Source organism: Lepidochelys kempii, chromosome 1, assembly GCF_965140285.1.
Source record: "Lepidochelys kempii isolate rLepKem1 chromosome 1, rLepKem1.hap1, whole genome shotgun sequence".
Classification (NCBI taxonomy): Eukaryota; Metazoa; Chordata; order Testudines; family Cheloniidae; genus Lepidochelys; species Lepidochelys kempii.
Genome location: NC_136380.1, coordinates 216,121,629 through 216,142,877, shown reverse-complemented (window position 1 = coordinate 216,142,877; position 21,249 = coordinate 216,121,629). Strand labels below are relative to the sequence as shown.

At 48.5% G+C, this 21,249-nt stretch overlaps 1 protein-coding gene across 1 annotated transcript in view; it reads left to right on the top strand.

Moving 5' to 3' along the window:
* Positions 1-20,712, top strand: part of LOC144930234 (scavenger receptor cysteine-rich type 1 protein M130-like) — a 63,616-nt gene extending 42,904 nt beyond the window's left edge. The window contains exons 8-16 of the mRNA XM_078851758.1: positions 3,221-3,535; positions 4,386-4,700; positions 7,640-7,705; positions 9,312-9,449; positions 15,364-15,459; positions 16,469-16,540; positions 17,610-17,699; positions 19,613-19,765; positions 20,346-20,712. Of these exons, the coding sequence (XP_078707884.1) occupies positions 3,221-3,535; positions 4,386-4,700; positions 7,640-7,705; positions 9,312-9,449; positions 15,364-15,459; positions 16,469-16,540; positions 17,610-17,699; positions 19,613-19,765; positions 20,346-20,470 (1,370 nt within the window). The 3' untranslated portion in view covers positions 20,471-20,712. The remainder of the gene's footprint in view (positions 1-3,220; positions 3,536-4,385; positions 4,701-7,639; positions 7,706-9,311; positions 9,450-15,363; positions 15,460-16,468; positions 16,541-17,609; positions 17,700-19,612; positions 19,766-20,345) is intronic.
* The last annotated feature ends 537 nt before the right edge of the window (positions 20,713-21,249 follow it).

Below are 21,249 nucleotides of genomic sequence, written 5' to 3'. Positions count from 1 at the left end.
CACTGATAGTTTTCATGCCCATTCCAACTGCAGGGTAACTACAGCACATTAAGGGCCCATTTCTGTTCCCATTGTGTCAGTGGGAGCTTCACAGTTGATTTCAGCAGAGTAGAATTAGGCCCTAAGTGTCTGGGACATTATTGTACACACACAGAGACAATTTGCCTGTCTTTCCCTTTATTTGTAAAATAAAGTGGTACCAAGTCTCCTTTTCTCTAATGTTCTGGTACCGCCTGTCATGCTGTCTGGAGTGGCTCACCACTGTAAGTGACTAACTCAGGGCAGACTCAAAAAACAAGGGCAGATACCCCAAACTGGTGGTGTGTTCTATCATTAGATTTCGCCTGCAGAGTCCTGCACTTAGGACGGAAGAATCCAATGCACCGCTACAGACTAGGGACCGAATGGCTCGGCAGCAATTCTGCAGAAAAGAACCTAGGGGTTACAGTGGACGAGAAGCTGGATATGAGTCAGCAGTGTGCCCTTGTTGCCAAGAAGGCCAATGGCATTTTGGGATGTATAAGTAGGGGCATTGCCAGCAGATCGAGGGACGTGATCGTTCCCCTCTATTTGACACTGGTGAGGCCTCATCTGCAGTACTGTGTCCAGTTTTGGGCCCCACACTACAAGAAGGATGTGGAAAAATTGGAAAGAGTCCAGCGGAGAGCAACAAAAATGATTAGGGGACTGGAACACATGAGTTATGAGGAGAGGCTGAGGGAACTGGGGATGTTTAGTCTACGGAAGAGAAGAATGAGGGGGGATTTGATAGCTGCTTTCAACTACCTGAAAGGCAGTTCCAAAGAGGATGGCTCTAGACTGTTCTCAGTGGTAGCAGATGACAGAACAAGGAGTAATGGTCTCAAGTTGCAGTGGGGAAGATTTAGGTTGGATAAACTTTTTCACTAGGAGGATGGTGAAACACTGGAATGTGTTACCTAGGGAGGTGGTGGAATCTCCTTCCTTCGAAGTTTTTAAGGTCAGGCTTGACAAAGCCCTGGCTGTGATGATTTAATTGGGGATCGGTCCTGCTTTGAGCAGGGGGTTGGATTAGATGACCTCCTGAGCTCACTTCCAACCCTGATATTCTATGATTCATCAAGCCAATCACAAACGTGAACTCCTGGATCACTATACAAGTCTCACTGTGGAGTCACAGACCGCCTAACCTGCCACCCAGACAAACTGAAAGTTGTGATAAAATGTCACTTAATCCTAACATCACACCACACCAAGTTTCTCCCAGTCCCAAGAGACCAGTCAGTCACCCAGAACTTCCTCCAAAGATAACGCTGGCAGCCAGTTCTATAGTAAATAACTAAAGGTTTATTAGCTAAGAAGAAAGAAGGAGGGTTATTGAGAGGCTATAGCAGGTAAAATATAACAACAGGGAAATCAGTTTGTAACTCCAAATGGTGGCAGTGATGTAATAAACTGTCAGTTTCCCCAAAGTCTTTTACAGGGTGTTATGAGGTACTCCACTCACTGCCAGACTGGCATCTCCTCCTGGTCACTCTGAGGATTAGCTCTCGAGGCCAATGCCCATCCACAGTTTGCACACCATCGCTCTCACTCTGGTCTGCAGCTCCTCTTGCTCCAGGACCTGCAGCATCCTCTTTGTCACTTAGCCCTCCAGCTAGGTCACTCAGTGTTCCCCCTGACGGGATTCAATCCATCAACAGTCCTAGGCCGTCTTCCCATTCACTGCCCTGGTGCCACTCCCTCAGTGGCTGAAAGGGGAACCCAGGCCTGCCCTCTTCTCTGGGATCCAGTCCAGGGACAGCTCAGCAGTTCTGGGCTTCCTCTCTCTGCCCACACTGCTCCTTCCCTGGACTGATTTAGTTGGGGTTGGTCCTGCTTTGAGCAGGGTGTGGGACTAGATGGCCTCCAAACCTAATCTTCTATGATTGTATGACTGCTTCCTATACTCTGGTTCCCCCCCTCGCTCTGGGTGTGCCAGCCCCAAGAATCCTCCTCCCAGGGAATAACTACAGACTATCTCCCTGCAGCCCCCAAACACTCCTCCCTCTTCCCAGGGCATGACTGCTGTCTGCCTTACTGCAGTCTTTCCCAACAGCCCAACCCAGAGCCACCTTCCTGGCTTTATAGGTCCCACCTGTTCCTGAATAGGTGAGACTCTCTCTAACCAGCTGATTCCGGCCTAAACCTCCACCCTTTGCAGTGTAATTAGCTGATTGGGCCCACCTGGCCCAACCCAGCTCTTACAAGGCTAGTGTGGGGAGCTCACCCCATCACACAGGGCTACCCAGAATAACTCTGGGGATCTCTGTCTTCTCATTCAGTTATTCTTCTCTGTTCGAATCCAAACAGTCCAGAGATACAGGATCTTTCTTTGAATCCATATTTATATCTTCTTCTCACATAAGAACATAAGCTCACAGAAAACAAGCTGACAATCTACCCAGGTGGGCTTTTCCTTTGATGACAGGGAGTGAGAAATGCACTCAGATTTTTGACCTCAGACCTTATTCATAATGGCTATTTCCTTTGAAATTAGCATTTCCTCTCAAAGTCCTTAAATCCTTAGCATTTCACAAAATTTATTTGGTGTGTTATTTAGCTACAAGTGTATTTATCATGTAAATGTTTGGCATTACATTATGACAGCAATAGACACGCAAAAACAATACCCATAACATGCCACTAGTTTTCATAAAGTTTAAACGTCTGAATACACACGTATACATCTAACCATTACTTTAATCTACACAAGCGAACTGATCTAACTACACTCTAGCATGACCTGGTCAGCCAGTGTCACCCCCTCCCCATTCTGTAACAATTGAAAAGAATATTTGGTTTTGGATAAATTAATTGCCTAATAATTCCCTGAACACCTTGATGCTTATCCTTTAAGAGTTGTTTGAGAATATTCAAGATTTTGAGTAAGGGCTGTTTCCGCTAACCCTTAGTCTCACAAATAGTTCTGACCCATGTGACGAGTCCCTTAAGGATTACTCCGATGAGTAAGGAATTCAGAATTAGGCCCTTACACTCACATGCTGTTTATCAATAGTGCTCTGTAAGAAGTATTCCTCATTTCCTTATTCAGCTTTTCTCCTTTTCTGTCTTTCTTGTTAAAGACAGATTTTAAAAAGCATTTCAATATCTCAGCCATTGTAGCATCATCATTGATTTGCATGGAAGCTATTTAATAATCATCGTATTGCATATTAACAGCTGGGATCTAACCCTGCAGGGAGCCGGCGGATCAGACTGGTGAATGGGGCAGGTCGCTGTGCTGGGAGAGTGGAGATGTATTACAATGGCAGCTGGGGGACAGTCTGTGATGATTCCTGGGATCTGTCAGACTCCAATGTCGTTTGCAAACAACTGGGATGTGGACGCGCCATCAATGCAACTGTCTGTGCTCATTACGGGGAAGGATCCGGGCAGATCTGGCTGGATGATGTGAACTGCTCTGGAAACGAATCCGATCTTTCGGACTGTCCTTCCAGGGGCTGGGGCCAGCACAACTGCAGACACAAAGAGGACGCAGGAGTTCTCTGCTCAGGTCTGGTCTGGGAATGCTCACGTGAGCCTGGTTACCAGGGGATTTACTGGAGGGGGCAGACATTTGAGGAGAGAGCTGAGGATGATAGAGCCTTTCCCTCACTGTCTTTTCTATAGGGTGCCCATACAGTGTGTTTTGGCCAGGACACACTCTTTTTTAAGCCTGCCCTGGCCGTCCCGACTGTTTTGGCAAAACTGGGCATTTCTCTCGTTTCCTCTTGCCAACGGATCACGAGTTGGGAAGAGCAAATTGGACACATACACAGTTTTGCCAAAAAAGTGGGATGCGCCCCCCAGCGGAGTGAGGCTGGGTGGCAGGGGGGCTCAGGCTGGCCCACGTGCTGAGGGGATAGGGGAACCTCAGGCTGTCCCTGTGTAGGTGGGAGATAGGGTAGGCCCCACCTGTGTGGGGGAGAGGAAGGGAGGTTTTGGGGTTGGGTACCCCGTGGGGTGTTCCGTTTTCCCTTTGAGAAAATATGGTCACTCTACTCTTCTACCTACCAACTGGGGTCATGATTAGAAAGTCACCATTTCCCATCGGTTCCCACCCAGGAGTATTGGAGATATCGCAGCATTTCTCTAGCGTTGGGAGGGCAGTCACTGCTGTATTGCAGGTGTCTGTGTGTGTAACTGCTGGGAACTGGTGACTTTTCAGAGGTGACCATTGTATTTCTAATAGTCCATGGTGTCCAGAAGAGTCTCTCATTCTTAGAGTGATTCTCTCTGCACTTGTTCCTGCAGAATGATGTGACTATACTTTTGGGTTGAGCAATTGCTGGGATTTCACTCTTCACCCCAGTTCATTTCAGAATCAGACGATTTAAATTCCCTTTTTGTGCACTTCCTTCTAGAATTCACGGATTTGAGGCTGGTGAGCAACAGTGATTGTGCTGGGCGGCTGGAGGTTTTCTACAATGGGACGTGGGGCAGTGTTTGCTCCAATCAGATGTCTGGAGTCACCCCAGCAATTGTCTGCAAACAGCTGAACTGTGGGGATGGAGGGCAGCTTGCAAGAGACTTGGCATATGGAGCAGGTTCTGGTCCCACATGGCTGGACCATGTTGCATGCAGTGAGCAGCACAGGTCCCTTTGGCAGTGCCCATCAGGCATATGGAAACAGCACTCCTGTGATAACCGAGCAGAAGAGATCCATATTTCTTGCCGTGGTAATTCTGAAACTCTGTGCACACACATGCACACACCCACTCCATCTTTTACTCATTGAAAGGCTGTGATAGAAATTTTGAATGTATTTACTTTTCAGTAGAGACAGTTTTACATTCACAGTAGTGACAGACATATTTTCATTGTCAATTCTCAATACAGCACCTGGAAAACAAAATGGGAGTTATTCATACAAGCTGTGTGTTACACGGTGCAATCACCTAGTGAGAGCCTACAAATGCCCGTAGGCACGGGAACTTGGGGTGCAAAGGGTTAATCAGTTTGTGTGGGGTCCCGGCTGCCGGCCCCACTGCTGGTCCCAGACACGGGGTCCCGCTGCTAGCCCCACAAGGTGTGGTCCCAGCCTGAGTCACCTTACCCCGATCCACAGCCCAGTCCTGGCCTCAACTCGGGGGAGAGGGAGCACAGACAGGGTAAGAAGGGGCAAGGTAAAAAGTTTGGGAACCACTGACTTTCAGCACCCCAACTGTAAAAATTGTTCCAGCACCACTGCAAATGCCTCCCATTAGCGAGCATCATTTGGGAATCTCTGTGGCTGTACTTTTGGGATGAACAATCAGAGATGGGCCCAAGGTCAGTGAATAGGACGTGAGTCGTCACGTTGAGTGGTTGGAGCAGGAGTCATATCCAATGGTTAGAGCAGGTAGCCAGAAATTGGAGCCAAGGGTCAGAGCCAGAGGCAGAAATCAGAGCTCAGGACCAGGTTACCAGGAGCAAGGCAAGGGGTAAGTCTGGAGTAAAGGTAAAAGCAAGACTGAACAAGACAGGAAAATGAGATATCTTAGGTGTGGGAAATGCTCTGAGCAGTTGCTGAATGCTGGTGTGGCTGCTGGACTGCTGACCTATCAGGCAGTATGACCAGTCAGGCAGCCTAATACAGTCCTGCTGCTCTCATTAAGTTGCCTAGAGACTAGCTCCGCTGCAGCCCCTGCTTCCTGACACCCAGGCTGTGAAATCTGGGTCAGGATCAGAATTCCCAAAAAGTGGGTTTGTGCGTGTAGGTGAGTCTGTTTCAGATCTAAAGTCCCATTTAGTCCTTGTAACTAAAGGGGCACTGACTCACCAGCGGCGCCTGCTGCTGGTTGTCCTTGGGATTTAGCGTTCCAGCCGCCAGAGCGCCCTCTTCAGGCCAGTGTCTCACCTTGCTGCTGGCTCCCGTTTCCCTCCCAGGACCTTGGAGCCCCTTTCACTGGGTGCTGCCCCCTGGCAGTACCCCACAGTTCTGGGTCTCCCCATCCCAGGGGAACCCCCCCACCCACTATCCCTACCTCACCTCAGTCATAGGCTCCTGCTAGTCACCAGCTAGTTCCTGCTCCCTGGGGCAGACTGCAGGATGAGCCACTCATCACCAGCAAGTTTGGGTTTGGACCAGCTGCCTCTGCCTACTCGTGGCTGCCCCTGCAACCCCTGTACCTAATAGAGCTTATCAGGCTCGCAGTCTGGGGCTTTCCTAGGCTGGAGCTCCCCGGCTCCCTTGGCCTTTCCCCAGGCCTGCTCCAAACTAGGTCCTCTATTCAGGTCTCTACAGCCAGGTCTCTCCATCTCAGAGCAAGAGAGTGGTCAACCTTGGCTTCTGGCTCACAGCCTTTATAGAGCCAGCTGGGTCCTGATTGGGGCGTGGCCCCCAGCTGCCACCACTTCCCCCAGTCAGCTGGGGTTTTACTTCCTTCCCCAGCGCCAGCCCTCTGCAGGGCTTTTCCAACACTTTCAGGGCTGGACTGGGTGCCCACTTCCCATAACCCAATAGGTACAGTCCTCAATTCTAATACCACCATTTATTGTCTCTGGATCCTCACAATAATGTGGGTGTGTTTCAGCTGACAGATCTGTTTACCTTCAAACAGGGCCAAGAGCAGCTGTACACAGGGTGGATGGAACAGACTCAGATACCCACAAATGCGCACACACCAGCAGATTTCAACATCCAGAGAATCCACTGAGGAACGAATCCATTAGCTATGAAACAAAATAGATTTTAGATTTAAGTTTATAAAATTGCTGAAATTTAGGGGTTTAATACACAGATAAGCCCTACTCTCTCCTACATCATACACTCTTCTCGGTCTGTTCACTTAATCATTTTCTCTGCATAGGAGAAAGAGAGAAACCACCCCAGACCCTGTTTGTCGACTGCCCGAACTCGACAAGCTGCACAGGTATTTCTGCTTCTCACTGTCTCACTCTTGGTCCCGAAGGACTTTCCCAGCTGTCCCAGTAACATGTGAGGTTTCTGCATTTCCAGATCAGGAGAAGTTACGCGTCGTGGGAGGAGAGGACAGATGCTCGGGGAGAGTGGAGGTTTGGTACCGTGGCTTCTGGGGAACAGTTTGTGATGACTCCTGGGATATGGCGGATGCTAACGTTGTGTGTAAACAACTGGGCTGTGGATCTGCTGTACCAGTCCCAGGCGAGGCTGCATTTGGTGAGGGGACTGGTCCCATCTGGGTGGAGACGTTGAATTGCAGAGGGACAGAGTCATCTCTCTGGGACTGTCCTGCCAAGCCCTGGGGTGAGAGCAACTGTGGTCACAAGGAAGATGTTGCAGTGAATTGCTCAGGTGAGTGACAGGAGATGTTTCTGCTACATGCTGTAATTTTCTGGAAAGAGGATGGGTCCAAGTACCCGCCCGCCCTTGGTCACAGGCCAGGCCCTCCCATCTCCTGTTTGCAGAAGCATCATGGATGCTGTGGGGTGGAAGCTTTGTGGGGCCATATTGGCTCAGACATCAGCCCACATAACCCCTGCGTCCATCACAGACCCCAGTGTGCTGGTTTGTTACTAGTCAGCCTAGGGGGACGTGGGCCCTAAATCACTAACAGACAGACCCTGTGCTGCTCTGAGGGAGTTTGTAGAAGTGATGTCTGGAGATCTGAGGGGGACGCTACCCAGTGACAAACACATCACCTCCCCCTCGCTCCAGACTCCAACTCTCCTCCCTTTCCCCTTGCAGGTGTGACAGAGACGACAGCATCACTGAGTAGAACAGGTAAAACATCCCCCGCTCCCATCAAGAGTTAAAATTTACCGGGTGCTGGGTCACGAGGATGAGCTGCAAGCTGTAGCCTAAGGACAGGAGCTCCTTGCCATGAGTAAGCAGGGGAATGGTCCCGCTGTTGTGGGGAACTTTCCTGGCTTATACACTACCGCAGTGAAATGGGCTAGCGAAGGGATCTGAGTCCTCGCTCCCCATTCCTTTACCCAGAGGCCTGCCTGACATCAAGGGCTCCCCTTCCACGCTCCTGTCTGGCAGAGTCCTCGTAACCCCGACAGGGCTGGGCCCAGGATTCCTGGGGGGTCGACCCCCAACCCTGTCGTGGTCACTTAGGGCAGGGGCTAAGGTGTCCCCACTCCCAGATGCTCTCTCTGCACTGGATGCTTCCCTGACCCACTGATCATTACATGCAGTTCAAAGGAAATACAGTGTATTAAACGGCAATCGATTTTAAAAAATAAGAAAAAAGTGGGAAAGGTTAAAGGAAAACACGTCACCCTGCTCTGTGGCACGGGGACGTCACAACCAGCGTCTCTGGACCGTAAGGGAAGTTGAGTCTGTTCCTCACACGTCCCAGGCCTCCTGCCCAGGCCCTGGCTGTGCTGCAGGGATACTGCGGGTCGGACACTTGCTCTGGGGGTGGTCACACGCCTTCAGGCTGAACGAGGCAGGACCCTTCTTCCCAGCATCGCCCCCGCCCAGTCGGGGTTACGATCCCCCTCCAAGTCTGGCCTGCCAGGCCTCTTGGCTGGGGGCGTCTCCCTGCTCTGGGCCCGCTGCCCAGGGTCCCCCTCGCTCTCCTCAGCTCCTCACCACGCCTGGCTTCAGACTGCTCCAGGCCCAGCTCCTGCTCCTGCTCCCCTCTGCCTCAGCGCTGCTGCTGCTCTGCCTCCAGCTCCCTGGGCTGCTTTTTCCGGCCCCTCCGGATCTGGTTGCTGCAGCTCTGCTCCCAGCACAGGTCTCCTGTGACTCTGCTCCCAGCACTGACCTGCTCCCCCCGGGCTGCTGCTCTGGTTCTCTCTGGATCTGGCGCGGCTCTGCTCCGCAGCTCAGTCAGGCCCCTGCTCTCTCCGCAGCTCGGCCCCACTCTGTCTGACCCAGGCAATCCAGCTCACAGGGAGGACAGCACCCACCTTGTCCTCCTGACTCCCTGATTAGCCTGCCCGCCCCGTCAGTCAGGCTGACTTGGGGCATTGGCCTCTCCCCATTGTTCCTGGGGACTGTCAGTCTCAGGGTCCTGCTTTCCTATCAACCCTTCCCCTTCCTTCTGGTCCTGGGAGCTAGCCAACCGAAACACCCCCACCGAGTTTTAGTAAGGGGCCAACAGTCCCCTTACACATGGCCTGTGAAATCTAGGGGCGAATGACACCTGGGTGGGAGCTGCAGGCTGTGCTGAGCCAGAGAATTCCTGTCTGCTGGCTCCAGCTGTCAGGGCAGGGCCCATGATTTAAACTGCAGCCTGTGAGCTGCCCCCATGGCACACAGACTGTGTCCCAGCCCCTTACCCTGCTGCCCTGCAATGAGTGACTGGGGAGATCCCTGGGCCCCCCCGGACTCTCACAGGATAATCCCTCCCTCTTCCATGTTCATTTCCTTCCAGCTCCCCCGCGCCGCCCTCCGACCGACAGTGGAAGAATCACGGTGCCTGTGGTCATCTGCATTGTCCTGGGAGCCCTGCTCTGCCTGGTCTTAATCATCCTGGGGGCGCAGGTGCGAAGTGCCAGGGCAGAGCGCAGAGGTGGGTCCTGCTTGGTGTCACTGTGTGAAATGCCTCTGAAATAGCAGGCGGAGCTGTGCCTAAGGGGCGTGGGGCGTTGGCAGTGTAGTGGAAGGTTAAATTGTATTATACTGTTCAGCCACGAAGTGGTGTTGCATGTAACAACTTACATTCGCGAACCTCAGCCATGCCTGGCAGAGCATTAAGGGATCTTATTGTGAACACATCTGTTGAGTATCTCTCCGGAAAGGAAGCTCTGTAGCCAGTCCATGTCTGGTACAGAAGCCTGACCTGCTTATAGCAGCCTTGCCACCTACCATGTCCAAAGTGTATGTGACATGGTGCCCCAAGTTAAGCAGTGCCAGAGGAGAAGAAAAACAGAAGGAAGAGAGCAACAGAAGTTGCAGACAGAAGGAGGAGCAATGAAGGATGCAGACAGGGGAAAAAAAAGCAACACAGGTTGCAGGATTTCATCAACATCTCCCTCTTCGTTGACCAGAGAACTTCAGCTTTGACAGACCTTCACAACTGACAGACTAGAAGCAGCATTTTGCAAGATTTCAGATTGCTACAAAACTCCATAAGAAACTGAAGCTATACAGGTATGGTGATTACTTTGTGCTGTTTGGAAGCAAGCAGAGCATTTCTTTCAATCCTTTGATTTTCCTGAAGACAGGCACAAAGATGACTATGAAAGGGTTCTGGCTTTGTTTGATGCGTCCTTTATACACTGGAACCTCAAAGTTACAGAACTGACCAGTGAACCACACACCTCATTTGGAACTGGACGTATGCAACCAGGCAGCACCAGACACCAAAAAAAAAAAAAAAAAGAAAGAAAGAAAATACAGTACAGAAGTGTCTTAAATGTAAATAACTAAAAAAATGAAAGGGAAAGGTTGAAAAAAGATTTGACAAGGTAAAGAAACTGTTTCTGTGTTTGTTTCATTTAAATTAAGATGGTTAAAAGCAGCATTTTTCTTCTGCATAGTAAAGTTTCAAAGGTGTATTAAGTCAATGTGCAGTTGTAAACTTTTGAAAATACAACCGTAACATTTTGTTCCGAGTTATGAATGTTTCAGAGTTATGAACAACCTCCATTCCAAGGTGTTTGTAATTCTGAGGTTCTACTGTACTCTCAGAGAAATGTGGTTTATGAAAGGGCATGTTTTCACCAGAGAATTGAAGGACTAGGGGAAAATGCTGAATAGTTTATAAGAGCTCTGCATGCCTTGGCTGAAAACTGTGATTCAGAAACTGCAAACATGAAAATTTCAGAGAGAGGCTGGTTATTGGGTTAACAGAAAAAAATCCTTCACAGGACCTACAATTCAAAACAGACTTCACCCTACACACTGCGATTCAAACGGCAAAGCAATCTGAGCTCATGAGACAGCAAAACCTAGAGCAACTTGTCAAACTTGAAAAATGAGAAACTAGCTTAGAAGCTGTTAACAAACGCAGCCTGAATGAAACAAGTTAATACCATGAAATTGGTGAGGTAAAGAGGGAGAACTCCCTGGCTAAGAGGAACAAATTCCACTCAAACATTCAGGATATATTAAATGCACGAAACATGGACTTTTTGCAGTTGTTTGCCACATGAACGCAGTCAGGGAATTGATTCACATTCCAGACAATCAAGAGCTATTGTTTCTTGGATCTATCCTGTGTGAAGATACAGAGCCTGCCTGGAGAGTGAAACTGATCATTCAGAGAAACACTATGGACTTTAAAATGGACTTAGGAGCAGATGTAACAGTCATCTCAGAAGGGCCTTACAATCACCTTCAACCCCTCCCAGAGATGAAGTTACCTGCCAGAGCTCTGACTAACACTAGAGGCATTCTGAACTGTATGGGACAGTTCACCACAGAAATCTCTTTCAAAGAGAAAAACTTCTCATTCAGAGTGCATGTGATCAAAGGATCAAAGACCAACAGCGTTCTCCACCTCAGTGTGGCAGCCATGATGGGCCTCATGAGAAAAGCGGAAGAACTTGAAAGGGATATTTGAAAGGAGACCCAGTACAAATAAACTCAAGATAAAATGCTGGAGCATACAGATATATAGTGTACCTCAGAAAGAACAATCAACAGAGCAAACTCTACAGATGGCAGATGGAGAACAAGAGGAAGAAAACTCAGAGATTCCGAACAGGCCTCAGGTGCTGCTGATGGAAAGCCAGATGACCAAGTTGTTACGTGTTTGGGTTGGGTAATTAGAAAACTAGTACCACTGAGAGATGTTAGGGCTTTTTCCCTCACCCCTCTCTTGGTTCTTATCACGCAAACAGAAAGCAGAAGACCATAGTCCGAGTGCAGGCAATGCAATGTTTAGTGGGGTTAATCAGGCAAGCATATCCATAGCTCTGTATGCCACAGAGTTTTTCCTGTCCTTTTTCCTACCTTCTTTTTCTTAGCAGGTTTAATTATATCCCTTGGTCCCACCCCTTACAATTTATGGTCATGTTCTGTTTTGGAGGATCGTAGTATGGGGACTTTGGTACCACTTCTTTTGTACCCTACGGGTGGGGTAAGGAGTAAGGTTATGTTTCAGCCAGGAACACCTTTTCTCTGGCTTTTTAGTGTTTCTTATGTTTGCCCACCACCCCCCTTGCCCCTCCCATGTGGTTGCTTGACCTTGCCTTGAGATAAGGGTTGAGGCAGTCTTCAAGTGTACACTTGTATATTAAACTCCCACCATACCCAGCAACACTTTAACTATTTTCCTTATTTCTTTTCATTGTGCTATAAACACCATCTGGAAGCATCACACAGTGTTTTCATTCTTTGTTCATACATATTCGTAAGGAGGATATAAAAGTATCAAAAGTCAAACCCAAAATTTTATCCAAGGCTAAGAGACAGACCTATATACTAACAAGAGACACTTAATAGACTGATCTGTGCTAAACTGTAAAGATACCATGATAACTTAAATGTTGTAAATGGTAGGAATGTAGAACTCAAAGGGGGAGACGTAGTGGAAGGCTAAACTGTATTATACTATTCAGCCACTAGGTGACACTGTGTGTAATATACCTTGTTTAAACTAACTTCAGCCATACTTGTCGGAGTATTATGGTAGCTTACGGTGAAAACATCTGGTGTGTACCTCTCTTGCACGGAAGCTCTGTAGCCAGTGCGTGTCTGGTACAGAAGTCTGGCCTGCTAGTAGCAGCCCTGTAACCTGCACAAGGTGTACATGTCAGGGAAAGCTAGGTGGGGGATCCAGGGACCATCTTAAGTCCTATCATATCTAATATGATATGTTAGGTTGGATATTAGGAAAAATCTTTTCATTAGGAGGGTGGTGAAACACTGGAATGCGTTACCTAGGGAGGTGGTAGAATCTCCTTCTTTAGAAGATTTTAAGGTCAGGCTTGACAAAGCCCTGGCTGGGATGATTTAATTGGGGATTGGTCCTGCTTTGAGCAGGGGGTTGGACTAGATGACCTCCTGAGGTCCCTTCCAACCCTGATATTCTATGATTCTATGATTCTAATATCTTCAGCTATGATCTGGCCATGGAAATGAACAGCACAGCAGCGACACTTGCAGATGACAATCCATTGGGAGGAGTTGAAACTAATGGGGACGACATAGAAATAATACAAAGGGGAAATGCAGTGGTCCCTTGCTCTCAAGTGGAGAGGGAGGCCACACCCTCTCACTGTGTCAGGCAGCAGCACTCAGGCTCGGGTCCCACTTGCTGGGCCGATCTGTAAGAAGTCTAGAGTTCGCAGCCTCCTGTCAGAGCTGCCGCCAATCAAGAGTCTAGAACCCTGGCGTTCTAGGCGGGGTGGAGTATAAACAGTCTTTAGTCCACAGCATCCTGGCTGGGACAGCCAGCAGTTCATGGTTGATAAGGGAAGCTGTGGCCCTCTGGGCAGGGCAGAGTGGGAAGCAGGCTTTGCCTAAGCCTCTTGGCAAAGGCAGCCAGCAAAGACACAGTCTGGGGCTCTGGCTCCTTGGGTGGGGAAGAGCAGGGAGCACCAAACAATCTAGGGATTCAGGCCCTCAGGCAGGGCAGAGCACCAAACAGACAGTTTTGATGACCTGGCTCTGGCAGACAGCAGACCTCTTGGCCTAACATGGGTAGGCTGCCACCCCAGGGATGGGGTTGGCAGCAGGGGATGGGGGGACCTTGGCGCACCCTACTCCACTGCGTCCCAGCCCTGGGCCCAAACACTGGCGGACTGTTCCGCCACTGGGTCAGCAGGGATCCAGCTAAAACATGTTGACTCGGGTTTTGACAGTGTAACGGGATCAAAGTGCAGTTTCCTTGGGCTACTTCCTTCCAGCGTCTGGTTGAGGGGTTCCATAGTGCCTGGGTCCTTGGTCTCGTCAGGGTACTTGGCTGATGGCAGTGCCGGCAATTTCTCTCCAGGGTCGGTCTCCTTTGGGGACAGGATGCTGCCCGGTGCAGATCCAGCTCCAGAATTCTGCAGCAGGCTGGAGACTTCTGTCTCCTTCCCTAGCTCCCACTCCAATGAGATGCAAGGCCCTCCCTTTATACTTCCTGTCCTGCCCTAGTAATTCCGGCGACGGGGGCAGGGCAGGTTTGGCTCCACCCACCAGAGGGAGTGTAGTGGTCCCTCACTCTAAAGTGGGGAGGGAGGTCACTCCGCCTCACTGGAGAAAATAATACAAAGAGACTTCAAGTATTCTTAGAAAAAATAACACGTTGAGATTCCATTTAGAAAAGTACAAGAAAATCCATGTGAGGGAAAGATCCGGAATAGAGAGATACAGCAGGAGGGAGGGTACGAGGAAGGAGAAATGCTGCAAAAGAGCTTGGGTGATTATGGCCAAAGAGATCAGACAGTTCTACTAGGCATTTAGGGCATATCTACACTGCAATGAGAGGTGTGATCACAGCACATGTAGAAATACCCAAGCTAGCTTTTACCTAGCTCGGTGAAAGCTAGCTGGCATAACAACAGCAGTGTAGTTGCGTCAGCATGGCTGTGACGTGGGCTAGCCACTGGAGCGTGCACCCAGGCTCCTAGGCGAGGCTGTACACGGCAGGTTAGCCTGTGCTGCTGCGTGTGCTGACACAGCTACGTGACTAGCTCGATCAAAGCCAGCTCAGATGTGTTTATGCATGCTGCAATCACTCCTTGATTGGGATCCTGGGATTGCTTCTTGAGCCTTTTTAAAAAATTTGCATCACATTAGCTATTCTCAAGTCTTCTGGTACAGAAACTGATTTAAATGATAGGTCACAGACTACAGTTAGTAGTTCTGCAATTTCACATTTGAGTTCCTTCAGAGCTCTTGGGTGAATACCATCTGGTCCTGGTGACCTATTACTGTTTAGTTCATCAATTTGTTCCAAAACTTCTTCTCATGACACCTCAATCTGGGACAGTTCCTCAAATTCGTCACCTAAAAAATATGTAGATCGTACTTTCCATTTTTAAAGCACTGCACAAATATTAGCTAATTATTCCCCCCACAGTCTCTAGGCAGTACATATGCAAGTACTATTTTGCCCATAGGTGTGAGCACCAGGATAGGAGAGGAACGATTTTGGGTGGTAGTAGGAGTAATAGGATACATTTATGAAGGGACCATTAAAGTTGAATATCAAGATAAACTTAAAAAGAAAAGGAGTACTTGTGGCACCTTAGAGACAAACCAATTTATTTGAGCATGAGCTTTCGTGAGCTACAGCTCACTTCATCGGATGCATGCCATGGAAACTTAAGATAAACTTAATAACCGTAAAATAGTCAATAGAACAAACATGACAGGGACATGGTTCCCATCACCTGGGATGCTGAAATCTAAACTGGAGAGAGCAGTGGGAATGTGCTGTAGGAACCAGTCCTGCACTGGAGTCGGGGGGGGCAGGGGCTGGATGATCTCATAGGGTTTCCCATCCCTAGCTTCTCTGAGCCTGTGCAAACCCTGCCCTTTGTTTTCAGGCTCCAGAAGATCCTTGGACCCTTACTCTGAGGCCGTGTACGAGGAGATCGATTATAACCTGATGAGAAAGAAGCAGGAAATGTTTGATCGCTCAGGTCTGTGTGTGTCATTCCTAACAGGGAGAAAGTCTCTAATGCACTCTGCCTTCTAAAGCTCTGACTTAGAGCTAAATCTCTGCAGCCTTCAAGCCTGTGAGTCATGGATGGCTGCAGATGCTGGGTCTGTGAAGAGACCAGCCAGTTACTGGACTGAGATGAATGAGTTTCCTCCCTAGCAGACTCTGCTAGCCCCATTCTGAGGACAGTCAGGCCCATCTGTACATCCTGCAGCCGTAGGGGGTAATTAGTTTTGGGTCAGGAAAGTGACTGTTCTCGTCATTTTGACTGAATGTCAATCAGGGGGGAAGATGCTGCTCTCAGTTTAGCACATTGTGGGGCCCTCTGAGCATGGTCAGTGCTTCTCCCCGAGGCTACTTCTGAGATGCACATTCTCCTCTCTGCTAATGGTGGGGGTTGGTCACAGACTCTGATCATGGGAGGGGTGTTGCCTTATCTGGCAAAAAGTCGGGGGAGGGGGAGTATCTTCCAGAACAAAATGGAAGTCATGTCTGTTGCTGAGGAGATCTGGACCAGCAGCCTCAGCCATAATTTTCTGCTGGATTAGGCCATGAAGCAGCAACATTCAGGAGGAGAAGATAAACATTCCTCTCTAAAGAGATTCTTACACCCTGAGTGTGACTCAAAACAGGCTCCCCAGTTCATGAGAAGGATTTGAAAGAAACCCACAGGAGGGGGTCTCATGGTAAAAGGCTCATTCAGTTCCTGCCTCACCTCATGAGGTCAATATGGCTGTTCCCAGCATCTTCCCAGTCTGAATTATCCACCCCAAAGCCTCATTTACTACAAAAAAACTGATATTTAGCTTAGAAAGTCTGTGTCAGCCTCTCACCACTCAGTGGCTGTGAATTCAGCATCTTCTCTTGAAGAAGCAATATAGTGAGACCATAAATCTTGCTCCAGGACCCGGATACATTGCCCATCAGCCAGTTTCGCTGCTCTCACTGTGATAACATCCCATTTACCCTTTCTCCAGTTTCCTATTCAGATGACTCAGTGACAAAGCTGCAGTATTACACCGGGGACAGCGAGGGGGAAAATGATCCTGGATCAGAGCAAGGTAACAAGGATGGGGGTGGACACAGAGACACACAAACGATTTCTGTCCAGCTCTTGATGGAAATGTGAACAAATCCTGACCCTTTCTGTGTGTGGTTGAGTGTGCTCTCTCCCAGGGGAGGAGCTGCAGGGAACCGGGCAGAGAAATATTCACACTGTATGAAAGAATCTGACTTCCACAGCTTACACGTGTCACTGTACAACCCCTGATCTATGCCCCATGACCTTAGCCCCCTGCCTCCTCGACAGGAGCATATAGCCGAATTCACGATCCAGCCCATATAATGTAAGGACTTTAAACCATGTCTTTATAGAGTTCAGTTGAATTCACAATGGTCAGCTCTGGTTTGGCAGCTACTATCGCCCAACAGCCTGTGATGGGATGTTAGATGAGGTGGGATCTGAGTTACTACAGAGAATTCTTTCCTGGGTATCTGACTGGTGAATCTTGCCCATATGCTCAGGGTTCAGCTGATCACCATATTTGGGGTCGGGAAGGAATTTTCCTTCAGGTCAGATTGGAAGAGGCCCTGGAGGTTTTTTCGCCTTCCTCTGCAGCATGGGGCACTGGTCACTTGCTGGAGGATTCTGTGCTCCTTGAAGTCTTTAAACCACGATTTGAGGACTTCAGTAGCTCAGACATGGGTGAGAGGTTTATTGCAGGAGTGGATGGGTGAGATTCTGTGGCCTGCATTGTGCAGGCGGTCAGACTAGATGATCATAATGGTCCCTTCTGACCTTAATATCTATGAATCTATGAAATAGGTCCAGGGTTAGCTCAATACCAGCATAGATCCTGATCTCATTGAAGGGCATGACAAAGTTGGTATTGGATGCTGTGGGGCAGGGCTGGGCCTTAGTTATTTTTGAGGAAATAAAGGTGGCACAATTATTGTTTGAGAGAATGTCCATGACTCTCCCTTTTCCCCTGGGTCACCCTGTGACTTCCCCTGCAGACTCTATGATGAAAAGCCCAAACTCGAAAACAACAGGCCTTTAATGGGGAACTAAAACCTGCTGGGGAAATGGGTGTGTTCAGGGGAAGCTGACCGTAATGTTTGCTGTTCCAGAGGGAGCTTCCCCAGGGGGGTCTCAGTTGGATTACGATAATGTGGAGGAGCCTGCCTTGAGGAACGTCCTCCAGACTCCAGACAGCCGAGGTGAGCAATGATGAATCTGCCTCCTGGAAGCCACATTACCCCTTGGCTACTGCTGCTCCACCCCCTTCATTCCCTAGTCTGCCCTTTGATCCTGAGCTCAGGGCTGGGAAGAATTAACCCAAAGTAGCCTGGCTGGAGCCAGCGAAGGGCTGTCAGGGTTCCCTCCCCACTCTGAACTCTAGGGTACAGATGTGGGGACCCACATGAAAGACCCCCGAAGCTTATTTTTACCAGCTTAGGTTAAAAGCTTTCCCAAGGCACCAATTGCATCTTGTCCTTGAACAGTATGCTGCCACCACCAAGTGATTTAGACAAAGACCAGGGAAAGGACCACTTGGAGTTCCTATTTCCCAAAATATCCCTCCAAGCCCTTACACCCCCTTTCCCGGGGAGGCTTGAGAATAAACAAGATGAGCACAAACCAGCCTTGGATTTTTAAGACCCAAAAACCCCAATCAGATTCTTAGAAGAAACCCAGAACTTTATTAGAAGAACAAAAAAAGATAAGAGAACAACTCTGTAAGATCAGAGTGGGAAGATAATCTTACAGGCAGTCAGATTCAAAACATAGAGAATCCCTCTTGGCAAAACCTTAAGTTACAAAAAGACACAAAAACAAGAATAAACATTTCCTCCAGCACAGCGAATTTCACAAGCCAAACCAAAGAAAACCCAAGACATTTTCTAGCTAGATTAGTAACTAACTTTACAGGAGTTAGAGAGCTTGCATCCTTGATCTGTTCCCGGCAAAGGTATCACACAGACAGACAAAAGCCTTTCCCCCCAGTCCAGATTTGAAAGTATCTTGCCCCCTCATTGGTCATTTTGGGTCAGGTGCCAGCCAGGTTACCTGACCTTCTTAACCCTTTACAGGTAAAAGGACTTTGCCTCTGTCCAGGAGGGATTTTATAGCACTGAATACGGAAAGGTGATTACTCTTCCCTTTAAATGTATGACAAGGGCTGTCATAAATATAAAGGGAAGGGTAAACCCCTTTAAAATCCCTCCTGGCCAGAGGAAAAATCCTCTCATCTGTAAAGGGTTAAGAAGCTAAAGGTAACCTCGCTGGCACCTGACCAAAATGACCAATGAGGAGACAAGATACTTTCAAAAGCTGGGAGGAGGGAGAAAAGAGTTGTGCTGAATAGAATGACTATTCCTGTCTGTGTGTCTTTTTTGTAACTTAAGGTTTTGCCTAGAGGGATTCTCTATGTTTTGAATCTAATTACCCTGTAAGGTATCTACCATCCTGATTTTACAGAGGTGATTCCTTTACTTCTATTAAAAGTCTTCTTGTAAGAAAACTGAATGCTTTTTCATTGTTCTCAGATCCAAGGGTTTGGGTCTGTGGTCACCTATGCAAATTGGTGAGGATTCTTACCAAACCTTCCCCAGGAAGTGGGGTGCAAGGGTTGGGAGGATTTTTTGGGGGAAAGACGTGTCCAAACTACGTTTCCCAGTAAACCCAGTTAAAGTTTGGTGGTGGCAGTGGAAATTCCAAGGGCAAAGGGTAAAATTAATTTGTACCTTGGGGAAGTTTTAACCTAAGCTGGTAAAAGTAAGCTTAGGAGGTTTTCATGAAGGTCCCCACATCTGTACCCTAGAGTTCAGAGTGGGGAAGGAACCTTGACAAGGGCATTCCACAATTAACAGTTTCCCTCATTGTTGCCTTAAGGAGCCACGTCTTTGTTATTTTTATGTTTCCTGTTTGCTTCCCCTCCAATGGCCTCCTTTGTTTTTCCCTGTGCAGTCTGGCAGGATAATATCAAACAGCTAAACTGAGGTGTATGTGGCATTCATTCATAAGAAATAATACACACAAGTTCCTCCTTTGCCACACCTGGCATGTAGCTTATTTCTCTATTCAGTGGAAAGCCTCTTCTCATTACCATTAATTCCCATCATTATTTCAGAGGTCTCTGCCCTGCCTGGAGATGACCCAGGGGACGGTTATGATGATGCCAGAGAAATTTCTGACCCTGAAGACGACCCTGCTTCTGGACCGAGTGCCCAGGAAGTCACGGGGGCCCATGGGGAAAGTGTCAGGAACAGGGATTCACAGACAGGTGAGTGGAGTGTGGAGAAGTCACCGGGAAGAGCCTTTACTGGCCACTAGAGCTCACTGTCACTGCACTGAAATACAGTTATTGGTGACCTCTCATCTGTGTCCCCTCCTTGACTTCTGATAAACAGAGTTAAATGGATTGAAATCAAGACAGAGAGAAGATTTCCTAGATAAGGTCCCTGATCCTACAAATACTAGATCCCATCTGTCAGTCTACTCACATGAATACTCTCTCTGACTTCAGTGGGACTGCTGGCGTGTGGTCCCTTAGGGACTATATCAGATGTCAGGAGTTACAGCAGCTCCCAGTGGCCTATCAGGGAGTTGTCACCAGCTCACTGCCATCCCCACACTTCTCCTGCACCAGGGAGGTCTCAGAAGAGAGAGAATCCGCTCCCACATGTTTTCTTTGAAGAACAGAGAGAGAAATCATGGTTTAAACATGTCAGAGGCCCACTAAGAGGAACTGTGGGTGGGGGCTGATTCACAGCCCATGCTTTATTTTGCCCATCCATTACTTGAGTGCACATGGGTGGAGAATGAATACATTGACTGTAATGTGACTTGCTTGCTATTTTCAGGCTGGAGTCTGCACACGCTAAGAAGTGAAGGGGCCTCTGGGGCTGAGAGGGAAGCCCTGTCCCCACCTCCTCATGACCCGGGTTATGATGACATTGATGATGGCATCTCTGGGATATCAATATAAGAATGGCTGGGTTGAGATCAAATATCCTGTGAGGATGTAAATGCTGTATGGTTAGACTCTTCCTGTCCCAAATGCTCATTGACCCATCGGGGTATTGGAGACAATCCCTACCTGGGAACTGCTTCAATTAGCTTTTTGATTTCAGTTTTGTTTAGATGCAAGAAATAAGTCTGACTGAGACAGGGGCTGTGATTTCCCCTCTAATTTCCCATTGATCAGACAGTTTGGAACTTCCCTGCTTTTTGTCCCTAACACTTCTTCATTGTGAATTTTTGCTTTTTCTTATTAAACCCTTTTTGAAGATCTGTCCCTGGGCTGATGTTTCTCTCATGAGGTGTGTTGGGTGGCTCCATGTGGACCAACAGTGAGAGAGATGGAGACTGAAGTGACGGGTTCGGTCACAGAGACCCCCTTGGGACTGTCACCTGACGTGCTGAGACTACCTCTGAGCCCGTTTTCCCTGCCAGTTTGGGACTCCAGAACCCTGCCTAGTTGAGCCAGACACGCTAGCCTGCTACAATACAGACTCAGGTCTGGTCCACGCCCCGAAAGCTGCAGACTTTGACCAAAAACTGCTCAGCAGGTCTCCTATCTCCAGCACCCAGACACCCAGCTTCCAATGGGATCCAAACCCCAAATAAATCCATGTTACTCTATATAAAGCTTATACAGGGTAAACTCATAAATTGTTCACCCTCTATATCATTGATAGAGAGATATGCACAGTCGTTTGTTCCTCCAGGTATTAATCACTTACTCTGGGTTCAATAATAAAGAAA